This window comes from Podarcis tiliguerta, assembly GCF_965153285.1.
Source record: "Podarcis tiliguerta genome assembly, chromosome: 3".
Lineage (NCBI taxonomy): Eukaryota > Metazoa > Chordata > Lepidosauria > Squamata > Lacertidae > Podarcis > Podarcis tiliguerta.
Genome location: NC_139536.1, coordinates 55,086,535 through 55,107,609, shown reverse-complemented (window position 1 = coordinate 55,107,609; position 21,075 = coordinate 55,086,535). Strand labels below are relative to the sequence as shown.

General features: G+C 39.6%; 1 protein-coding gene across 4 annotated transcripts in view; it reads left to right on the top strand.

Moving 5' to 3' along the window:
• AKAP12 (A-kinase anchoring protein 12) overlaps positions 1–21,075 on the top strand; it is a 65,841-nt gene that overhangs the window by 39,295 nt on the left and 5,471 nt on the right. For 2 of the 4 annotated variants that reach the window (XM_083434718.1, XM_083434715.1), the window contains exon 3: positions 12,640–19,753. In XM_083434718.1, the coding sequence (XP_083290844.1) occupies positions 12,693–19,745 (7,053 nt within the window). In that variant the 5' untranslated portion in view covers positions 12,640–12,692 and the 3' untranslated portion in view covers positions 19,746–19,753. Of the gene's footprint in view, positions 1–5,099; positions 5,325–12,639; positions 19,754–21,075 lie in introns of those variants that run through there. The other 2 variants (XM_083434716.1, XM_083434717.1) reach the window with 2 other exon arrangements.

The window sequence follows — 21,075 nt, the reverse complement described above, 5'->3', positions numbered from 1 at the left end:
AAGCAGCCCTCACCGCCTGGTCCAATCATAATCAGTAATGTTACAGATTCTTTGTAATAGTAAAGGTTCAATCTAGCTCCACTGCAGGTACTGTACCAACATGCATAGGTTGCCTGTATTGTCCAATATGACCCTGTTTTTCCTGCCTTCACCTAAGTGCTTACATGTGTAGGCTATATAAGGAAAGGGAAGCACATGTGCTCCTCCCATATCCTCATCCAACCTTATTTCTCTGTACCTTTTTAGTTACTTGTGTTCTAGAGCATATACAAGTTGCAGAGCACATGTGCAGAAGTCAAGTTGAGGGCACAATATCCATACATGGACCTTTCATTTCTTGCAACAGCCCCTGTGTGCAAACCCTTAGAAGAAATGGGACTTTCTGAACCTGATGGGAATCTTGCGTGTGGTGTTGTATCCAAGGTGAACTGGGTTAGGCCCAGTGTTTTTGAAATAGTCTATGTTTTCATTCTTCACTCCCTTACTAATAGTTGATATCTCTAGAGAGGCCCTGAACAAACTGTTTGTGTTGCAAAGAAAACATGCAGCAAGTTCATCCTGTTGTTAGAAAGTCCAAATAACTTAAGTTTCTCAATCATTGTGTAAATGTTTCGGTGTTTTTATGTTGGTTTAATATACCCAAATTGCTTGCTGAATTTGGAGATACCTCTGAATGTTAGAAACTTTTTCTACCTGAGCACAACTGCTCCTGCTGCTGAGCCACAGCCTCTTATATGCCTATTTCTTATCTTGTCCATTAATAGCATCACACTTTTAAAAGGCATATGTCTGCAGTCCTCATAGCACAGAAATGAAGTTTTATTTATTTTCATTATAGATGGTAGTACAAAATCTCACCAAATTTGTTTCGGCCTCTGTTCTTTATGCCAACCATGTTTGCAACCCATATTATTTATAGTTTTTCCCATCACTACAAGTGCCATAACCTGACAATCTTCAGGGTGAAACTTGACATGCTGATTTTGACTGACCAGCTGCTTTTAAGTGCAGATTTTTAGTTGTTCTACTGTATTTGACTGATACTAGTACTGATACAAGTTTTCAAAAAGTCACATGAGGATTTAAATAAGTAGTACTAACAGTAGCTTTTGTTTTAATTTATCTGTTTGCTATAAAGGGAACAGTATATATGGTTACTGTTGATGTTATAAAGAGCTTTTCATCTTCTCCATTGTTAAGATTGTATTTGTTTTTTCAGAAACCCTTTGATATAGAGGCGTAACTTCAAAAACTTTCATATGCACATTCCCTGCAGTTAAAGCTTATCCAGTTTTGGGCTCATAGGAAATGCTCTGTTACTTCCTTCTTTCTATATACAAAAGCTGCTGTTAAGACAACATATTCACTTTTTACATGTTTGATAATGATTTTGTGTAGCCAAAGCTCTCTTAATTCCAATTGTGAGTCAGGAAGGGGAAATGTACTGGGTAGCCTTATCCACAGTCCAATTAAGCTGATGTTCTTAAAACCAGCTTTGTCCTACTGATTAAGACAGCTTTTTAAACAGTTTGATTGGAGAATGTCAGGGATGATGCAGTGTTTTTAGTCGAAGTCTGTTATAGTCTGTTTCATGGCCTATTTGAGAGAGAGAGAGAGAGAGCAGTAGGGATAATAGTGGCAATTAGGATTTTTTTTATTTCATGCAAATTATATACCTTTTGATATTTAAAACATTAAAAAACTAAAACAGATTAAAACACATCAGTGTTCTAGATACCCAAATACATTTGTCTAAACACAACTGATTTTAGCAGGCAGCAAGAAGAGTACAGTCATACCTTGGAAGTTGAACGGAATCCATTCCGGAAGTCCGTTCAACTTCCAAAGCGTTCAAAAACCAAAGCGCGGCTTCTGATTGGCTACAGGAAGCTCCTGCAGCCAATCAGAAGCCCCGTCAGACATTTGGCTTCCAAAAGAACACTCGAAAACCGGAACAGTCACTTCCGGGTTTTGATTGTTTGGAAGCCAAACCCTTCGAGAACTAAGCTGTTCCAAAACCAAGGTATGACTGTACAGCTATATCAATTGGCAGGGAATTCCAAAGTATATGCACTGCCACATTAAAAAATTAATTTCTTACAAATGTGGAACAGATATTATGTGCCACCTGTAAAAGCGGCAGTTCCGCAGATCAAAGCAATTGAGTGGGCATATATGGGATGAAGTGATCTCACAGGTAAACTGATCCTGAGTTGTTAAGGGCTTTATATAACAATAGTAACACTTACCTGGCTCAGTAGGCATCCTAGATCCTAAGCTTAGGAATTTAGAGTACAGTAGACCAGAAGGAATGTTTGGTACCAGGAACTCATCAGGTAAGGATTTTAATACCAAAACAAATAAAAGTTGGAGACTCACTAATGTTGGTCTTCAGAACAGTAGCATAACTTGCAGTTTTGGGAGCAAAGAAAAGTGCTGAAATATGTGTAAGAGTGTTGAAAATTGTGTATGGACACCAAATCTCTGCGCATCTGTCAAGCTTGCTGGGTAGACTTCAACAACAGCATCTTCCTTTGTAAATATGATTGGGGTATAAATGAGGTGAAGACCGTAAAGGGTTGTACACCAAAAAGTCTGTAAGACTTAAAAACTCTTAACAAATCAATATTGTGGATTCAAAAATAATACAGTCTCTTTGATTTAGAGGTGACTGGTTTGTGATGGTGTATGGGGCTGGGCATTTCATTGGAAGGAAAATGTTCACAAGGTAATAGGAGTAGCTGAACTCTTTCTTAAACAAAGCAGGTAAATTCTTCTGCATTCCAGACTAGCTAAATCACTGAAATACAAGAGAGGGCTTACCAATGAGTCAAGGGGCCACTTCTCACATTACTTTTTCCTACAGAAGAACTGGACCTGTTGGTGTGGAAAGTGCAGAAAATGCGTGCCTGCTTTATCTTGAGATTAGCTAGACATATTTCTATTTTACCACTGAGACACATCTGGTTTCCATCAAACATTTGCTCGTCAGATGCTAGTCCTAGCAGAAAATAGGAAGTATTTTTCTGGACATTCTCATATTACAGCCCACATGTTTCTTTTTTGCTCTTTCTGACATACTTTTAACTTCTGGAGGGTCTTGATGAGAATCAGAAATGTCCCTAGTTTACAATCATGGTTTTCAGGGCAAGTGCAAACCATAGTTTCCCAGTTCAGATATAATGTTAAATTGGTTTGCTGTAAACCAAGACATAATTCATTAAGCAGAGCACAGTGGAGAGAGGACTACACAAGCATAATGCTTGCTTCCTTAGTGCATAAATGCTTAAGAGGAGCCCAAAAGATCAAGCTAAAGGCCTATGTAGTCCAGCACATAGTCCAGAACATGTGAAGACATGTTCACAGTGGACAACCAGATGCCCACAGGAAGTCTGCAAGCAGAACCTGAGCATAACAGCTCCCCCCCTCCTGTGATTCTCATCAATGAGTATTCAGTGGCATACTGTCTCCAACCATAGAAAATATAGGGGGAAAGGTAGAAGACATGGAGCTAGAAGGTAGAAAATATAGCCATCGTAGCTAGTAGCTATCAATAGCCTTATCTTCCATTAAGTTATCTAATTTTTTTAAAAAAGTTATCCAAGTCCGTGGCCATCACTACCACTTGGGAGTTAATTCCATAGTTTTAACTATGTGCTTTGTGAATAAGTACTGTACTTTCTTTTCTCTGTCCTGAGACTTCCAGCCTTCAGCTTCATTGGGAAGTGCTCTCTCTAAAAGTAGCTGGAAATAGTTAATGACCACTGAAGGCTTGCTTTTTTTGGAGGGGAGTGTCATGGAGTGAGCACAGCTGACTGGCAACCTGAATTTGAGCAATCCATGCTACAATATTTTGTTGCAGCTTCTACTTGTTAATTGTAGTTTTATATGCGATACAATCACCATGGGAAAAATGTCATGGCATATGCTGTTGCATCTGCATCGTTGCCTTTGTCAGTCTTGGGTTTGTGTTTTGTTTTTGCTAAGGTTAGGGCAAAAGCATGTCAATGGTTTTCAAATTGTTCATTGGAATTCTGGGTTAGAAGTTGTTGGGATTGTTCAGTGAGAAGAATAGTAATGTTAGATAGTGTCTGAAGGACAATTCATTCATCATTACTCACCTACAGTGCACACTCTGGGCCAAATGAAATTTAAAACTAAATGTGTGAGTGTTCATTTTTTTCTCCCTTTTTAAATAACAGCTTCTGGAGATAAGTGGGATTGGGATCAAGGTGCAAAGGAAGGAGGTTTCAGCCTTTCCCTTCCATTATGGATCCATGTGAGAGAAGCTGTCTTCTTGTGTTTAGTCATCAGGACTATGACTATGATAGGAATGGCATGGTGAATCCCCTCCGTGCTGACATGATCCTGATATCCCTAAGCTATTTAGGAGAAAACTAGACATGTTAAAGGTATTCACACATTTAACTTAATGTTCGCACATAATGCTGAACCAAACCATGGTTTATTGCATCCACAGCTATGGATTAAGCAAAACGTTAAACGTGTAATTTGCTTGTCTGCAGTCTGACAAATTTCATGCATTTGAACGTTAATGAAAATGTTCCACACTATTTGTATTTCATTGCAATTTGATCCCACTGTGTTCATATCCCCCCCATCCTGCACCCCAGATATGTATACGTAATTGCCAATTGAATATAACGTTTCTTGCATCTGATGCAGTGGTTTCCAGCCTATGACATACTATGCCATAATTGCCATAATAATTGCTTTAGCATTTGAGGTGTTACAAGGTTGCAAGGTTCTTCACTGAACTTTCAACCATGGCATTGAACTGTATATATGAGATTAAAGTTCCCAGAGGAAAGAGTCTGGTTGTTGGAATATTCTTATTTTTGTATATAGAAAGTGGTTCTGGAATTTTTTCTCCTTTCACTTAGTAGGCATGTAGTAAATATGAGAGAGAGATATGTTACACCTTCCTTGATCTAAAGGACTTCCAGTGATCTGCATAAAGCCCTTTGTAACAATAGGGGAGGTGGTTTGGTCAGAGGGTGGAGATCTCATTGTTAAATTTAGGAATATAACCTGCCCACTCAACGAGCAGCTAAGAAGGGGATGGGCCACAGTGAGCTGTCTGTCAAGGACCAGTCTGCTGAAACACAACTTCAGTCTGCCTTTTTCATCAGACACTGAAGGACTGAAACGTGTTTCTGTTAGCTCTGCTTCCCTCCTACCCCCCTCCCTCTGATTGCACTGTGACTTGGAGAAATAAAAATAACGGAGTGTCTTGCTTTGAGGAGAGGAAAATCCAGGTTGCCAAAGGGTAGAGAAAATGCTGGGAACTATCACTCTAACAGGTATGAAATGTTTACATTTTGAATTGTATTGATGGTTCTGTTGTCTCTTTGCGATGGTGATTCTATGCAGCAGCACTTTTGTCCAGGACTCAAGTATGTGACACACATATTGGAGCAGTTCTTTATTAAGCCATGTACAGCATAGTCTATACATGTCTACCTGGAAGTAAATCCCATTGAGTTCCGTGGTGCTTATTTCCAGATAAGTGGGCAAAGTATTGCAGCTATAATAACTTTTAAAACTTATAATTTATGTTTAAATAGGAGTGGGGAAGTGTTTTTGGATTAAAATCCTAAAGCTGCAGCTCTATGCACACTTACCTAGAAAGCCTGTTGCAGTTACATTTACTGCTGCGTAAATATGGTTGAACTCAAGCATCTTTATGTGGTTGAGTTAGGTCAATTTCCCTACATGTTTACGCTTTAAATTAGGAAGTTTAATTTATAGAACAATAGATTTCAAATGCAACAGTATTTCTTAGATTACAAAGTACTTTAGGATGAGTGATTTTATATTGGCAGGGGTACGCTATATTCTCTGGTATCTTTTCTACTCACAGAAGCTTGCTTGTTTTTGATCTTTCAAATGCCAGAGAATTCTGTACTTAATAAGTTTTTAAAAAGTTTCATATTCCCCCCCCATTTACTCTTTAGTCATGTCATTTAATTACCATATTATTTCACTTAATTTACACTGTGAGTTTTCTCTCAGCCATTTGATCCTAGGTTTCATATTTTTTTGCAACCTCCCATGTCTTAAAAGTAAACTTCCTTTTCCTTAATTTCCATTATCCTTGACCCCAGGCACAACCTTTCTACATAAATAATGGAGCAAACATCTGTTTTAACTTCTGAAGTTCAAGTGATCACTGCTCACTTCATCTTATTCATTAAAAAGTGGACTATGTATCTGCTCATAAACACAAAATCATTAAATTGGAGTGATTTAATTAGTGTGCTTGGAGGGAAGCTATAACCCCCTCTGCCCCCCAAACTCCTTTACAACTTAATTTTGGAAACAAAGACCTTTGGAAACTCATCAGTATATTGCTGAATGGTTGGGAACAGTTGCTGAAAAACAATACTTAGAAGCGCCAGGCTTTAGACACTTCATTTTATCTTTCCTGCTGAGATGCTTGTTGAAACATTCCATCGTTTGTAGAAAAAAAAGAACAGTGATGGTGGACAGTACAGTATATTTATTGCAATATAGGCAATAAATATTTTCAGCTTATGCAAATGTTTTACTGCATCTCTGTGAGATTTCCCCTCAGTTTTGCCTATTAGTCATTTTTGTTTGAAATTTTCTCATAAACATTAAATAGTACTAGCACCAACAAACAGAACTATGACTTTTTTCATTTCTTTTACAATATCAGTGCTGTGGAATGTATATGCATCCCATGTGGATAACCGAAAGAGACCAGTTCTGTTTTGACTTTACTGTAACTTGTTCAGAATGCTAATGTGTTTATTATCATTCTGATAGTAAATTGGACCACTTAAAACTCCATATGTCATATATAGCTATATGCCAAAATGGCTTCTCTTACAGTTGTAAAGTGCGGGTTGAACTGACATCACCACAGAGGTCAGTTCATTTGTTTAATGTAGGTAAAATACATTTTAAAGCTTGCCCTGCATAGCCTTTTCTAATCTCAGTGTAACTGTATCCAGCAATTGAATTCCTATAACAAAAAGCCAGCTTATACTTGGGAGTGAAGAAGTATAGCAGTTCAAATTCATTCTTAAATTGTTCAGTTGGACCAGCTGTTGTTAGACTCATGACAGTGAGCAATTTTCTTTCCACATTAAATATGTTGCAACACTAGGTACAAAATAGAGCTGTGAATTTTTTAACAGCAGTTGGTTTAAACCAAATATTTCAAGGCAATGATATACTCTCAGTTAAACACAATTAACGACACTGATGGTAGTAGGATTAACTATGAAATAGAGAGACTATTCTGGTCTTAGATGTTTAAATATGGAATAAACTTAAGTTTTGTTTTAAAAATTGTTTGGAGACTTTCAGTGGCTAGAGAATTTTGGAACACTAGAGACCCGGGTGTGTATGACATATATCTGATGGATACAGAATGTAGAGAATTCATGGAGAAAATCCAGGGCAGGGCAGCAAATCCTGGGGGGTGGGTGGGGGGGAGTCAACCAGCTCCAGATGTTGACATGGTTGACTGCAAGCACATGAGGTGTTTCAGATTTAACTATTACAGCCTGAGAAATACTTTCTGTCTTCCAACTACAAGAAATGGTATCTCTCCTTTCTTGTAAGGAGAGTGAGAAGGTGGGGGAAACGGAAAAAGTTTGAAATGTTTGTTAGGAGTAAAATGTATGTGTAACACTTTTTAGGTATTGTGGCAGTAGACACTCACTTGATTTTATTCATGTTGGAATGGATAGTTTATCTTCCTAATCAGGGCATCGTCATAAAACAACTGCTTTAAGGCCCAATAGAGTTTTCCCTAATGACACATTTATTTAGAGTAATAAGGAAGTGTTTTCTTTTTACATTGTATGTCAAATGACTGTGAATGTTGGACCCAAATTTCTAACAGCACGTTCTAAGTAAGATAAGCTCTATAGTACCAACCACATCAATATCAACTGTGGGAATAAATGAGTGCCTGTGTATTATACGAAGGGAAGTTGTAGTGAAGAGAGATTGAGTACAAGTACTTGCAACAACTAGTAGCCATAGATGTAATGTGTATTCCCGTGACTCATCCAGCCTGTGGAGTGGGACTGGATGAGTATCATGATTTTGAATGTGCATGTTCTCATTTACACCACCTGCATGCATACCTTGCCAGATCTTCCTGGCTTGATCAGAGGACTAAGAAAGGGTGCCTTTTACTCTTTGTTCTGCTTTTCATTCAGTCTCAGAGAAGGCTTAAATCATTCTAATGCCTCATTAAGGCTTTTTTTTTTTTTAAAAAAAAAGGTATAGTACAGGAGTGAGAGAATCTCAGCTCCTGGTATTCTGGTTATGTATAAACCTGAAAAAGTCATGCTGGTGTCTAAAGTATAAATAAAAATTGTGATTGCAGTGCTGGAGTTGATCCTTCTTCAAGGTCCTATTTTTCAGATTAAAATCTTCCTCTACCCCAAAGTATTGGGGGCACAGGGGGAGATGAAACTTAACGGAACCTTAAAAAAAAAAGCTAGCTGAAATTTCATTACATGTATACATGTGACATTCAGTTAAGCTGTCTCGTCACTTCTTTTCACACCGCACAATTAAGAACAAAGTCAGTAATGCTGACTTCATTGAGTCATTACTGCCATATATAAGTATGAACTGGCATTTCAGAGAAGCAAACCACAAACAGCAGAGTAATACTAAGAGACACTGTTCTCTATGGCTGACAGATAGTTTTGAATGTCTTTAGACCTGAAATCAACATTGTTTACACCATCCCTTTGATGTAACTGCACATAAAGCTACTCTGCAAAGTAATGGAGGGCTTCTTCCAATAGTGAGCAGCATTGTTGGGCACTCACAGAATGGAACTATGGAGGAGACTTGATGTAGGACAGGGTGTGGCTAAAGAAGCCTTGGGGTACAATATTTGGATGTTTGGGTGGAGCCACTCCTTGACACACAAAGTGGTTTTCAGCATGTTCAAGTTGATCTGGGGCAAACCTTTCTAGAATTGTAATTAGTACTCTTAAAAGCAGTAATCAGACTTTTTCAGTGAATTTTATTTTATTGGCATCATTGCTATTCATAGGCATCATTGGAAGTTATTTTGCTTCGGCATGCTTTTTCTTATGAATCCATAAGCATAGCATATCTTGATTTTTAAAAAATACGTTGAATGTAGTTCTATCCAATCTCGTCTATCTTATGCACCTAGTATTTCACATAAACCTTGAGATTTGTTAAGTAAAATAGCAATGAAATACTGCCCTCTGCTGTTCATTTTTGTCAACAAATTAGTTTTTCTTTTTGAAGATAATAGTTTTGCTTCTGACATGTCAAATGACAATGGAACAATAAGACAGTGCCTGATAAACTTGCAATCATCCACATTAATTTCTAAATATTATGGTCTGCTTCACAAGTCACTTTAAATGAGAGTTAAACTAAACTGTGGTTTAAAGCTGCAAACTGTTGTAGCAGTTTTGCTCCTCTGCTGGGAATGTGGCTTGTTTGGGGAAAACAAGCCACAAACCTTGGTTCGAACATAACACTAAGCCAAACCACAGCTTAGCTCCTAGCAGCATGGTGATAGCCGGAGCAGAGCCTGTCCTTTCAGCAGCATTCACCCACATGCTGTGTGCTAACCTTTAAACCATAGTTGAAAATGGTATGTTAGTAGCAAGAGGAATGTGTATCTCAGTGTGTATGCTTTCTGGGACCAATTTGTTTATGTTTTAACTTATATTCTGCTTAAATTCATAGAAATTATATCCTACACTTCCTCCCAAAGGAGTTTAGGGTGGCAAAGAACAAGCAATAAAAACACATTAAAAACAATTTAAACACAGATGCAGACTGGGAAAGAACTCAACCTAAAAGGCTTGTAGGAAGAGGAAGGTCTTTAGTAGGCACCAACAAGACAACAGAGATGGGGGGTGGGGTCTGTTTAATATTTAAAGAGAATGAATTCACAGGGGTTTAGGTACCACAGCACTAAAAGCCTAATACCTAAATTGTGCAGAACAGAGCTCATAATAAAATAGTATTTGCGGGAGGCCTCCTTCACCTGCAGAGTGCAGGGGTCAACTGGATATGTAAGGGGTGAGATGATATTTATGTATCCTGATTCCAATTTGTATAGGGTTTTGTACACTAAAACCAGCACATTGAACTTAGTCTGGTAGCTAATTTTCCACCTTGTAGTCTTCAAGGTGGCTTATGATACGGAATAAAACAACTAAAAATCAATCCAATTAAAAGAACAGCAGCAACTAAAATGCATTTCTAATAATAAGATTTTCCAATCCAAATTCTCAAAAGGTCTGGCAAGGTAGATCTTGCCTTTACTGAAGTATTAAAAAATTGGTAACAAATTGTAGCTGAACAGTTCTTCAGGTAGAGGTGTGGGTTTTTTTGGTCTTCAAAGCATTCACCAGAAAGTCTCAAAGTAAAGTTATGGAGCAACTGAATAATAGATTTCTCACAGAAACGTCCTAAATGTGGACACTTTTCTTTTGACAAGCAAACATTCTCAGGCCACTTACTGCAGCTTCATCTCATTGCAATTTTAAGTAAAGCTAAATGCATACAGTGTATCATAGGAATCTAGTGTATGGTTTGAAGGTTGCTAGTGATAGGTGTTTGTGATTAAGCAGGTCCAATTACAGCAGTTGTAGTAGACCTGGATTTCTCCTGCTGTAAAAAGCCTGGGAAACAGAGGCCCAATACTGTACTTGCCCAAATCTAGTACAGTTATATGTAGTCAAGGTTCTTAGGTAACTGGAAATCATTCAGATTTGAATTGCTTGCCCTGTTGATATGGAAGGTATTGCATTGCAGATAATGACTATAAAATGTTGTGCTCTCTGAAAGTATGCATACATCTCTTGAGGAATTATTCTGGTGATGGCTGGAGATGGAAGCCATCTGTATGGAAGGGCAAGTTGCCATTGATTATTGCTTTATTATGGTTTGAAATGTGCTTAATGTAATGCAAATCAGATCGGATGTGATTTAGTTGTTAGAGGGTATGGAGCATTTTTAATAGAGGGGTACTTTAAAAAGATTTCTTTACAGCAAAAGCAGAGAGACAGATTTGTTTTTTCTTTCTTTTGCTATATAATTAACATGTCAGAAAATACTCCTGCTTCTTAATCCAGCAGATGCCCAGGAAGGAGATTCAGGACAGACAAAACTATGGTTCTTCACATAATTCATTTATTTAACATTGTGGCACTTTGCCTGTGGAATTCACCCCCTCTAGTGATACACCAGATAACTTCATTTTGGGAGTTTTTGTTGACAACTTGGTACATACCTATTTACCTAGGCATTTGTGCTGTCTTGAGATGAAGTGTTGGGCTTATTTCTGCTGCACAGTGTATTTTTCATCATCATAATTTTATTTGTATGCTGCCTTTCCATAGTTAAAACCATGCTCAAGGTGGCTTACCACATAAAATGATTTATATAATTACAAACAAAGCAAAAGTAAAACACATCAAAAAGTGCACAACCAAACTGAACAATTTCAACATAAATCATAATACCTAAAAATAAAGATACAAAAATTAACAGCAATAATAGCAACAAACAAACAAACTAATCCCTAAACAGTACCTCAGCAGCCTCCTGGAGTCAGTCATTCAGGGCCCCTCCCTCCTAGGCCAGGTGGAAAAAAGGCTTGCAAGGCATGGAGCAGGTCTTCCAGGAATCACAACCAAAATTTATTGTTTGTTTTATAAAATTGATAAACTACTTGATTGTAAGAAACCTCAATGTGGTTTACAAAAATATAAAATAAGAAAAGCCTCTTAACTAAAATAGACTATGATCTCGGCTGCTGGCTTGACTCAGATGCTATTAAAAATACTATGAAATTTTGGAAGTAGAATGTCAGGTTGGGAACATGGTGTGGCTGCCTTTACATTATCAAAATTCTGAAAGCAAAATATTTGTTTTCCGATGTCCACAATTTATTTAAAATTCTTTTGATGCCCTAGGTTTTTCCAGTATAAAGCTTCCAACCAAATTTTGAAGTGACTTTATTTCACTTCATTATCTCTCTATATAATTATGTTTTGTTAATTTTATGCATAGATACCCTTAAAATAATGGAATCTATTTTTATCATGCATTTTAAAAGACATACAGTCGCACCTTGGTTCTCGAATGGAATCCATTCTGGAAGTCCATTTGACTTCTGAAAATGTACAAAAACCAAGGCGTAGCTTCTGATTGGCTGCAGGAGCTTCTTGCACTCAAATGAGAAGCTGCAGAAGCCGCGTCGGACATTTGGGTTACAAAAAAGTTTGCAAACCGGAACACTCACTTCTGGGTTTGCGGCGTTCGGGAGCCAAAACTTTCGAGTCACACGGCATTTGTCAACCAAGGTACGACTGTATATAATGTCCACAATCTTGTACAAAATTGAATATGTTTAAGCGCATTAATTTCAATGCATTTGACTTTTAATAATAGTGCAGTGTATTCCTATATGGGTTTACTTGGAACTAAGTCCCATAGCCTTACGCCCAAGTAAGTGTGCCTAGGATTAGAGGAATAGTGATTATTTCTACTTCTTATGCAATTTAAATAGAATTGTGATAACAGAATGTCTAATTATTTATTGCTTTTAAATGTCTCTTACAGTTGGACAAAGAGAAACTGCAAATGTGCTTCTAAAAGAAGAGCCAGCTGAAAATATGGAGACCAAGCCAGCAGAATCACCTGATAAATCTAACATAGATGTGGAAGAGAAAGATGCAGAAGATGCTGATCAGCAATTGCCATCAGAAGAAGAAAAAGTGGAAGAGCAGGCAGAACCTAATGTATCTCCATCAGCAAATGATGTTGGATTTAAAAAAGTTTTTAAGTTCGTTGGATTCAAATTTACCGTCAGAAAGGAAAAGACTGAAAAAGCAGAACCTGTTCAGTTGCTGAATGTGAAAGCAGATGAGACAGAAGTGCTATCGGAAGGAGCTGGAGATTGTAAAGAAATCAGGCTAGATACAGTGGAGGAGGAAACACAAAGTGAGGTGCCCTACCCTGTAGAAAAGACTGAGCAAGAAACTCAGACTGAGCAGACAAAAGAAGAAATTTCTCCTGAAAAGGTAACAGAAGGTCCTGTTGAAGCAGGAAGCAAGGAGACAGAGATTAAAAGTGATGGTAGCAAGTCTCCAGAGTCTCCAACAAGTCCATTAACTAATGAAACAGCATCACCCCTAAGAAAGTTCTTTACCCAGGGTTGGGCTGGGTTTAGGAAAAGGACAAGTTTCAGGAAACCTAAAGAAGAAGAACAGCAAGCCACTGAGAGAGAAATGCAGGAGCAAGAAAAAGGAGTGATAAAAGAGGAAGCCACTCCCACTGAAGAATCAGAAAAAGAAAAACCCATACCAGAAAAAGAGAAGGCAGAAGTGTCTATAGAAGCCGGTGATGCTATAGTAGAAAGAGAAGAAACAAAAATGATAGATGTCTCAACAGAAACACATAAGGAGGAAGCTGTTGCTGCCTTTGAACAGCCATCACCACAAATGTCTGCCGAAAGTGTAGACATAGAACCCAGTAAAAGCTTGAATAAAATCGACTTGGAGGAAAACTTGGAACCTGCACAAAAATGTCAAATGACCCTGGAGCATAGCCCTCTTGCATCATCTGAGAAAAAATCTGAACTAGCAGCTCCTTTGGCAACTGAAGTATTTGAAGAAAAAACAGATCAGCCTGCACCAACTTCTCCAATGCCTATAGAAACGCCTGAGGAGCATTTTGAAATAGTTGAAGCCATATCTGAACCAAAGGCTCCTCTGGCAACGGAAAATTTTGATGACAGACCCACAGAAATATGCACTGATGTTAGCACTACTGTGGAGAAGGAAGAACCAAAACCAATTGAAAAATCAAAACTTGTTCTTGAACAGTTCGTTGAAACTGATGCTGAGATTAAAGGACAAGCCACTGATGAACAGCTAAAAGTCAAAGAAAGCTTAGTTGAACTAGTAAATGAGCCACTCAAGCAAACTGAACCAAGCAGTGGAGATTCAGCAACAGTCAAACCTCTAGAAGTCATTACAAATGAAGTTGAATTACTTTCATCTCAAGAAAGAGCCAAGATACAAGGCAGCCCCCTAAAAAAGCTTTTTACAAGTTCAAGCTTAAAGAAGTTGTCAGCAAAGAAACATAAAGGAAAAAGAGAAGAAGCTAAGCTAGGGGAAGCAGCAGAACAAGCACAGCAGTTGTCTGATTCTGCAGAAAGTCCAGAAGATCCAAGAGCAGAAAGCTCTGCTTCTTCCCCTGAAGAAACAACAGAATCTGTAGGAAAAGTTACAGATGCAGCACAGACCACTGAAACGGAAGATGGTTCTACTTCAGATATGGAGAGGAAAAGAGACATTGTTACACCTTGGGCATCATTTAAAAAAATGGTGACTCCTAAGAAACGGGTCAGGAGGCTTTCTGAAAGTGATAAGGAAGAAGAACTTGAGAAGACAAAGACTGCTACTTTATCTTCAACTGAAAGTGCACCTTGTGAAGAGCAGGATGATATAAAAGAAAATGTTGAGGAACAGAAATTAGAAAAAAGCATAGATGAGCCCAAGAGAAAGGTTGATACTTCTGTATCATGGGAAGCCTTAATTTGTGTAGGTTCATCTAAGAAAAGAACCAGAAAATCATCAACTTCTGATGAAGAGGTAGGACAAAGACTTGCTCAAGAAGGACAGAAAATAGATGAAAATGGGCCCAATAAAGAAACAGCACCAAGCATGACCATTACTAGCTCACAAGAAAGTGATCAAGGACAAGGAGGTTTTTCACCAGAACAAGCTGGAAGCCCATCTGAAGGTGAGGGAGTTTCAACATGGGAGTCCTTTAAAAGACTAGTAACCCCAAGAAGAAAATCTAAAACAAAAATGGAAGAGAGAAATGAAGAATCTTCCACAGCTCCAAGTTCAGAACATTATACTTCAGATGGAGAGTCTGGAAAAGAAGAATCATGGGTTTCATTTAAAAAACTAATGCCTGGTCGTAGGAAGAAGAAGTCAGATGGAATACCAGAACATGCTCCTGTTCAGGAAGCTGGAGAAGAAATGACTGAAATCCATGAGGACGACTCTGATGTTCCAGCCGTTGTTCCTTTATCAGAGTATGATGCTGCTGAACAAGAGAAGTTTGAAGCTCAAAAGGCAAAACAAGATGATTTAACTAAGAAAACTTCAGACCAGTCAGAAAGTACTTTGATTATTGAGCAGTCCAATGAAGGACTAGTTCATGCAGTTACTGTCACAATGGTAGAAGGAGAGAGAGCAGTTACAAGTATTGAAGAAAGATCACCATCTTGGATATCGGCTGCTGTGACAGAGTCCATTGAACATGCAAAGGAAGATGAAGAGAAACATATTGATCAGATCTCTGAAACTGGAATTGTGGAAGAAATGGTGGTGGTTACTAAAGTCATGCCAGAAATTCAAAAGGAGTTTAGCGGTGACACTCTAACCTCAGAAGCAATCACAGCTAGAGAAGAAACTTCAGGTGTTGAAGAAACAGCTGAAGTATCCTGTGCTGAAGAGACAACGGAAATGGTTTCAGCAGTTTCAAGGCTAACTGAGTCCCCTGATACAACAGAAATAGTAACACCTGTGCAGGAGGTAGAGGAAAGCCAGCAAAACCTAGAAGAACTAAATAAACAAACACAGGAAATTCTGCAAGAAGTTGCTGAAAGAGTTAAATTGTCCAGCGAAGCACAGGAAACAATTCTGCCTGAGAAAATAGAGAAAACAGGGCAAGAAACTACTATCATATTTCAAGAGGCAGAACCACCCTCAAAGGAAGAACCAGAGAAGACAGATATCCAAGTTAGTGAAAGTAGTCAAAGTCAAGATGAAGCTAAAGAAAGTAGTTCGAAGGAAGCGTTGGAGAAGAGTGATGACATTTGTGTAGAGGTGAAGGAAAGCTCGAAAGAAAGTGTTAGCTTGGATAAGACTGATGAGAGTCATGATTCAAAGATTGAACAAGAAATTGTTCAAGAAATCATTGAAAAACAGACTGCTGAAGAGGAAGGATTTGTCATTATCACAGTAACCCCTGAAGAAGGGCCAGCAGTAAATGTTGGTGACTTGGTAAAGGAAGCCAAAACAAATTTAAAAGAAGCAGTTGAAGGTGGGATTACAGATACTGGTCGAGCAGTTGATGAATTGGCAAAAATATCACATGAAGAGAAGCCTCAGTTTTCCCAGAAACTCGAACAAGTGGTGAACACCATACCTGACTTGGAAGCTAAATTAGTAACTGCTGCAGATGAGGTAAAAGCCCCTGTGCAAAAAGAAATAAAAGAAGCTGAGCCTCCCTGTCCTGAGGTTTTTGTGCTTGAGGCACCCATCCAGAGCAAGATAACTGAAGTTCCAGTGCAGAATGCAGTAACTGAAGTCAGTGACCTAGGTACGGCCAAACATGCCACACTTGGCTTACTACCAGGAAGCACAGAGAATGTTGTAGTTGAGGCCTGCATCCAGAACAAAGATACAGAGGTTTCTGTGGTAACTGAGACCCATGTACAGAAGGTGGAACTCAAGGGCCAACTGCAGAAACCAGAAACAAATATTTCTATGGTAAATGAGAAACTTGAACCTCTTCATGCTGAGACTGTAGAAGAAGACTTGCCCACAAGAAAGGTGGAAGTGGAGGTTCACAAGCAGAATGCAGAGACTGAGACCCATAAGCAGAGTGTAGAAACAGATGGCCATGTCAAAGAGGTGGAAATGAAGTTCCTCGAAGAGAGGGTAGAAGCAGAGAAGGCAGAATTAAAGGAGGACTTGGAGCTTCCCACAAAGGCAGAAGCAGTGTCCCCCTCAGAAAAAGAAGTGGAGGAACATATAAAAGAGACAGAAGCACAGATCTCTACAGAAAAGGCACATGCAAAGTTGGAGGCAGATGCCTGCACAGAGAAAGTAGATGTGAAGGCAGATGTAGAAAAGGTGGAAGTTGAGATTTCTAAAACACAGATGGAAGTGCAGACCTCCACGGACAAGGGGGAATCAGAGGCTCCCTCAGAAATTATGAAAGTGGAGGACCCTATAGAAAAGGACCCTATAGAAAAGACAAAAGCTGCAGCAGAAGAATCAAATGCATCTGTTTGTGTGGAGGCCATCACAGTGAAGCCAGATGTGAAGGTGCAAGCAGAGGTGCCTGCAGAGAAGGCAGAAACAGTGGCCTCATCAGATCAGCCAGATGAAAAGCTAGATATGGAAACTCCTGCAGAGAAGGTGGATATAGAGTCTGCTGTAGAGATTGCCAAGGAAAAGAGTCAAGTGGAGGTTCCTGCAAAGAAGTTGGGTGCAGAGGACTCCGCAAAGATGGCAAAAGTGGCATCCTCTGTAGAAAAAGCAGAAGGTGAAGAGAAAACAGAAGCCCCCATAGAGAAGGCAGCCATGAAGGCTGGTGTGGAGGTCTTTGCAGAGAAGGAGGATGCAAAAGTGGAAGTGAAATTTCCTTCTGAGAAAGTGCATAAGGAGGTCTTTTCAGAACAGTCAGAAGAAATTATGGAAGCAGAAACCACTGCCACCAAACAGCCAGAAGTAAAAGAGATCCTGAAGAATGTGGAGAATGAGGTCAGTTTCAGCTCTGAGGTTGAAGATACTTCAGATTCCCTAGCAACATCCGTTGAGATAATTAATGATAAAGCCCCTGTAATTAGTGACAAGACTGAAGCTCCTGAGCAGAGAGAAACGCAAGATGTTTCCCTTTCCTTAGAATCAAAATGTTTTGATGCAGTTGTTACTGAGGAGCTTTCAAAGAACAAAGTAAAAGATGACTCTCCCCTAGTAAAAACATCAACAGAGCAAGCTGTAGCTGAGAGATCTGTGGAAAGGGGACTAGTTGAAGTCTCCACACCTGATCCAAATGCAGTGGATGTCATCCGGAAGGATGTAGCAGATGCCAGCCATACCTTGAAACTGGAAGGCACAGAAGGAATTGCAGTTGACGTTCCAGAAAGTAATGAACTGAAGGATGTCACACTTGTAACTGCAACTGAAGGATCTGTGCAGAATGAAAAGGAAGATGCACTTACTTTGGGATCAAAACACACTGAGGCTGAGTTAGCAGAGGACAGCACTGTGAAAAGTGAGGCAACTGTGGATTCTGTGAAAAAAGAGGTTGAAAACATAGAGCTAACAACTGAAGAGAAATTCACAGGAATGGTAGCAACTGAAGCAGTAAAGACCAAAGTTGGAGACACCCTCATCTCGGACTCTGGTGCTTTATCAGATGTCATCTCAGAAAAGAAAGGGGAGAGTTCTGTCACAGAAGGCAGTGAAGCAGGTATAAATGGCGTTTGTGCCCAGAGTGAAGTGTGTCCTCGTGAATTGCCCCTGGAAACAGTCCTTCCACTTTCACAATCTGCCACAATTTCAGATAGCTCTGAGAGAAGGCAAGCATTGTCGGAGAAGGTGCTAGTAACAGAAACAGAAAAATCAACAGGGAAAATTGAACTTGCTGATGCGGATGCACTTGGTGCAGCTCCAGTGCAGCAAGAAATGTTCACTGAGCAGCAGGAGGTTATCACCACTGACATTCCTGAACTACAAAGTTATGGAGTTCATAAATCCTCTGTAACAGTAACAGCTGCAACAGTCGAAGAACAAGTTTTTGCAGAGAATGTCACAGTTACGGAAACATTGACTGAAAACCTGCAGTCTCTCCTAGAGGAGCCAAAAGAAACCACATTCAAAACAGTTCAGCACTTGAGCTTTGCTCAACCAGGACTTGGGGCTTTAGGTCCTGATAAGGATACAGTGTCATGGTCTGGGAAAGCAAATTCAGTGGCAGAGGAGGCAGTTTTAGCAGCAGTAACATGCACCAAAGATGATTTGATCCAGAAGTCTGTATTGGATTCCAGCCCAGAAATGAAGCTTCGGAGATTAGAATCAAGTCAAGAAGGTGGAAAAAAGACACCTCCAGAAAGAAGCCCCTCTTTAACTCATATAGAATTTCAAAAAGATGTGGTTCAATCGGTGACTATAGAGTCACAGAGTACAAAAATTGTGCTGAAAATCATCCAGAATGCTGTTGATACATTGGAGGAAACAGAAGAGTTGCCATCTGTGTCAAAGCAACAGAGCGAGACATCTCTAAAGGGTGTAAATAAATCTGAAATTCAGGAAAGTTTGCAGACTGGTCAGATTCTTCCTGTAAAAGGCAGAGGAGAGAAAAATCTAGAGATCCAGCCATCAACTATAATTTTAACTCAATCTGCAGAAAATCAAGAGGCCTTCAAAGTGGCAGAAAAAATGCCTTTTGCTTCTGATAAATCTGAAGACGCTAAAGTGAAACTGATGTTGCAGCCAGATGAACGATCAGGCACTGTGACAACACTAGCACAAGACCCTCAATCTCTGAATGAAATTGTGAAAGAAATTAAGCAAGAGACAGATTTCCAGAAAGAAAATGGTGAACCAAAGCTGCATTCTGCAGGGGATACAGCCACTCCAACAGAGATTCAGAGACCAGCAGTAGAAGATACTGCCTCAGGAGATCTACCCAAAGAGTCACTTGAAGTGGCCCAACCAAGGCTGACGGATGTAGAAGCTGGGCAGACTGTTCAGATCCAACAGCAGTTTATAGAACAACAAACACCTGTGAAAAACAAAGATGACCACAGCCAATCAACAGGATTCGTGGAGACATACACAGAGAAAGATGTAAATAATCAAGACTACACCATCAGTGAGAGTCCACAGCTAAGCTTAGAGCTCACTGAATCCTGAGGTTTAATGTAAGTATCTACTATTTAAATTCAGAATAATTAACTATTTTCAGTGGCTTTTTAAGCTAGATAACTGAGCTAGATAACTTGCTATCAGAACTACAGATTATGGTCAAATATTTCATTGTCAAATGGCTTAGAACAGGTTTTCAGTTTCTTGTTTGAGAGACTGTACTTAGTATTTAGTATTTTTTAAGAAATATCTCTTAAGCTGTCTTTTGCATTCAGTTGAACTTCAGAATTTAACTTTGTTCCAGGTAACAAGTTTCCCTAACATGCAGGCTGTTTATGGGACAAAGCTTGACTCGTCGTGCATGCTTGCCTTCATATGGCCTGGTTAGCGCCTAGTGGCACGATGGGAGCAAAACAACTGGTTTTCTAAATGTGCACCAGCATGCTTGCTTGCTCATACTAACCCATTTTTTTGGTCTAGAACTATGTGTGAACTAAGCCTGTGAAGATCCATTATTTTGCCATCACTTTCAAAGGATGTTCTTTAAAAGAACAGTGAAACCTAGAGGAGGAGGCCTTCACACAACTTAAAGCCATATACAGCTGTGGCTGAATAGGAAATGTTCATTTCTGTAATTACAACAGATGGCTTTATGGCATTGTCCTAGTCTGTTGCCCCCCTGAATGATGCAGCAGGTTAACAGGATATATTGAGTCCCAAGTTAACTTGGGTTTGTAGAACTTGACACTCTTACCCCTTTATTAAGGTGGTCTGAAACTCTTCTTACCATAAGGTTCCTGTGAGGCTTAACTGTACAGTTTAAACCGCTACCCAAACTTTTTTTTAAAAAAATACACTTTTCCCTCTCCCTAGGATATATCCAGTGACCAGACCATGTAGTTGCTCCACTCACAATGCTGTTTTAGCTGTCCCCACCTTAAATCTTAAAAGGGACGTGGGTGGCGCTGTGGGTAAAACCTCAGTGCCTAGGACTTGCTCATCGAAAGGTTGGCAGTTCGAATCCCCGCGGCGGGGTGCGCTCCCGTTGTTCGGTCCCAGCGCCTGCCCACCTAGCAGTTCGAAAGCACTCTTAAGTGCAAGTAGATAAATAGGTACCGCTTTATAGCGGGAAGGTAAATGGTGTTCCGTGTGCCTCTCTGGTGCTGGCTCGCCAGCTGCAGCTTTGTCACGCTGGCCACGTGACCCGGAAGTGTCTTCGGACGGCGCCGGCTCACTGCCTCTAGAGCGAGATGAGCACGCAACCCTAGAGTCGGACACGACTGGCCCGTACGGGCAGGGGTACCTTTACCTTTACCTTCCCTTAAATCTTATCTGCTGTGGCTGGGCATGTATTTGCTGCTGTGTGTGCTTGCCTCTC